The sequence below is a fragment of the Ammodytes marinus genome, assembly GCF_949987685.1.
Source record: "Ammodytes marinus genome assembly, contig: scaffold_352, whole genome shotgun sequence".
In the NCBI taxonomy this organism is placed as follows: Eukaryota; Metazoa; Chordata; class Actinopteri; order Uranoscopiformes; family Ammodytidae; genus Ammodytes; species Ammodytes marinus.
This window is the reverse complement of record NW_027648361.1, coordinates 7,501-10,000: the sequence shown is the minus strand read 5'-3', so window position 1 is coordinate 10,000 and position 2,500 is coordinate 7,501. Positions and strand designations below refer to the sequence as shown.

The 2,500-nt window shown below is 55.2% G+C and overlaps 1 protein-coding gene across 1 annotated transcript in view; it reads left to right on the top strand.

Moving 5' to 3' along the window:
• Positions 1 to 2,500, top strand: part of LOC307270647 (E3 ubiquitin-protein ligase RNF31-like) — a gene marked incomplete at its 3' end in the record, with an annotated part of 22,820 nt that overhangs the window by 14,487 nt on the left and 5,833 nt on the right. Inside the window, exons 13-14 of the mRNA XM_080054531.1 lie at positions 366 to 484; positions 1,357 to 1,470. Coding sequence (XP_079910657.1) covers positions 366 to 484; positions 1,357 to 1,470 — 233 coding nt within the window. The remainder of the gene's footprint in view (positions 1 to 365; positions 485 to 1,356; positions 1,471 to 2,500) is intronic.

Here is a 2,500-nt window from a genome sequence, read left to right as displayed (position 1 = left end):
TTGGTCCGCCCCCGAGTGCGATTGCTGTATTCACACCTGTCTGAAAGATGCGCACTGAAGGCGGAAGTGCATCTGAGTTTGTTTCAACCGAACTAAACACGGCATGTGTGAATACACCAGCACACTACTGCCCTCTGCTGGCGTCATGTGTCAACACCCAAAATAATATAAATCAATCATTCCTGTGTCTGTCTGTCTGTCTGTCTGTCTGTCTGTCTGTCTGTCTGTCTGTCTGTCTGTCTGTCTGTCTGTCTGTCTGTCTGTGTGTCTGTCTGTCTGTCTCTCTGTCTGTCTGTCTGTCTCTCTGTCTCTGTGTGTGTGTGTGTGTGTGTGTGTCTGTCTGTCTGTCTGTCTGTCTGTTACAGAGTGTCCCTGCTGTCGCTCTGTCTTCTCCCTCTCCAGAGGAGGATGTCTCCACTTCACCTGCTCTCAGTGTCAGCACCAGTTCTGTGGAGGCTGCAGCCACACCTTCACCCCCGGAGCAGTGAGTCTGTCTGTCTGTCTGTCTGTCTGTCTGTCTGCCTGCCTGTCTGTCTCTCTGTCTGTCTCTCTCTCTGCCTGTCTCTCTCCCTGCCTGTCTCTCTCTCTGCCTGCCTGCCTCCCTGCCTGTCTCTCTCTCTCTCTGCCTGTCTCTCTCCCTGCCTGCCTCTCTCTCTCTCTCTCTGCCTGTCTCTCTGCCTGTCTCTCTCTCTGCCTGTCTCTCTCCCTGTCTCTCTGTCTCTCTCCCTGTCTCTCTCTCTCTCCCTCCCTGTCTCTCTCCCTGCCTGCCTGCCTCTCTCTCTCTGTCTCTCTCCCTGTCTCTCTCTCTCTCTGCCTGCCTGTCTCTCTCCCTGTCTCCCTCCCTGCCTGTCTGTCTCTCTCCCTCCCTCCCTCTCTCCCTCTCTCCCTCTCTCAGCAGTGTGTCTCTTTAGGGTTAGAGGGTTAGGGTTAAAGGGTTAGGTAGTTGAAGGTTGTCTCTCTCCCTCTCTCTCTCAGCAGTGGGTCTAAAGGTCTTCATGCCTGTCTCTCTCTCTCTGCCTGCCTGTCTCCCTCCCTCTCTCTCTCCCTCCCTCCCTCCCTCTCTCCCTCCCTCTCTCCCTCTCTCTCTCCCTCCCTCCCTCCCTCTCTCCCTCTCTCAGCAGTGTGTCTCTTTAGGGTTAGAGGGTTAGGGTTAAAGGGTTAGGGTTAAAGGTTGTCTCTCTCTCTGCCTGCCTGTCTTCCTCCCTCTCTCTCTCCCTCCCTCCCTCCCTCTCTCCCTCTCTCAGCAGTGTGTCTCTTTAGGGTTAGGGTTAGAGGGTTAGGGTTAAAGGTTGTCTCTCTCCCTCTCTCTCTCAGCAGTAAAGGTTGTCTCTCTCTCTGCCTGTCTCCCTGGGTTAGGGTTGCGGCTTCTCTTTGTCCTGTGGCTCTAAAGGTCTTCATGCTCACCACCCCAGAGACTGTCTGTACCACCTGAGAGACTGGAGCGTAGCCAGGCTACACGCGCTGCTAACGGTAAGAAGGCTAACACACTGCTAACACACACACTGCTAACGGTAGGAAGGCTACACAGGCTGCTAACGGTAGGAAGGCTAACACAGTGCTAACACACACACTGCTAACGGTAGGAAGGCTAACACACTGCTAACGGTAGGAAGGCTAACACACTGCTAACGGTAGGAAGGCTAACACACTGCTAACGCTAGGAAGGCAGCGCTTGGCCCACTCCACACCTTCAGCACCATGTCTCCGTCGGTACCGTCCCTCTGCCAGTGGAACAGCTGCTCAGAATGTCTCCAGGGTTCTACTGAGCACAGCGGCTGCTGGTGTGTCTGCAATACACCACACATGCAGGTTAGATGGGCTGGTGTGTCTGCCCCACACCTGCAGGTTAGATGGGCTGGTGTGTCTGCAATCCCCCACACATGCAGGTCAGATGGGCTGGTGTGTCTGCAATACACCACACCTGCAGGTTAGATGGGCTGGTGTGTCTGCCCCACACATGCAGGTTAGATGGGCTGGTGTGTCTGCCCCACACATGCAGGTTAGATGGGCTGGTGTGTCTGCATTACACCTGCAGGTTAGATGGGCTGGTGTGTCTGCATTACACCTGCAGGTTAGATGGGCTGGGAATCCCCCACACCTGCAGGTTAGATGGGCTGGTGTGTCTGCATTACACCTGCAGGTTAGATGGGCTGGTGTGTCTGCATTACACCTGCAGGTTAGATGGGCTGGGAATCCCCCACACCTGCAGGTTAGATGGGCTGGTGTGTCTGCATTACACCTGCAGGTTAGATGGGCTGGTGTGTCTGCCCCACACATGCAGGTTAGATGGGCTGGTGTGTCTGCATTACACCTGCAGGTTAGATGGGCTGGGAATCCCCCACACCTGCAGGTTAGATGGGCTGGTGTGTCTGCATTACACCTGCAGGTTAGATGGGCTGGGAATCCCCCACACCTGCAGGTTAGATGGGCTGGGAATCCCCCACACCTGCAGGTTAGATGGGCTGGGAATCCCCCACACCTGCAGGTTAGATGGGCTGGT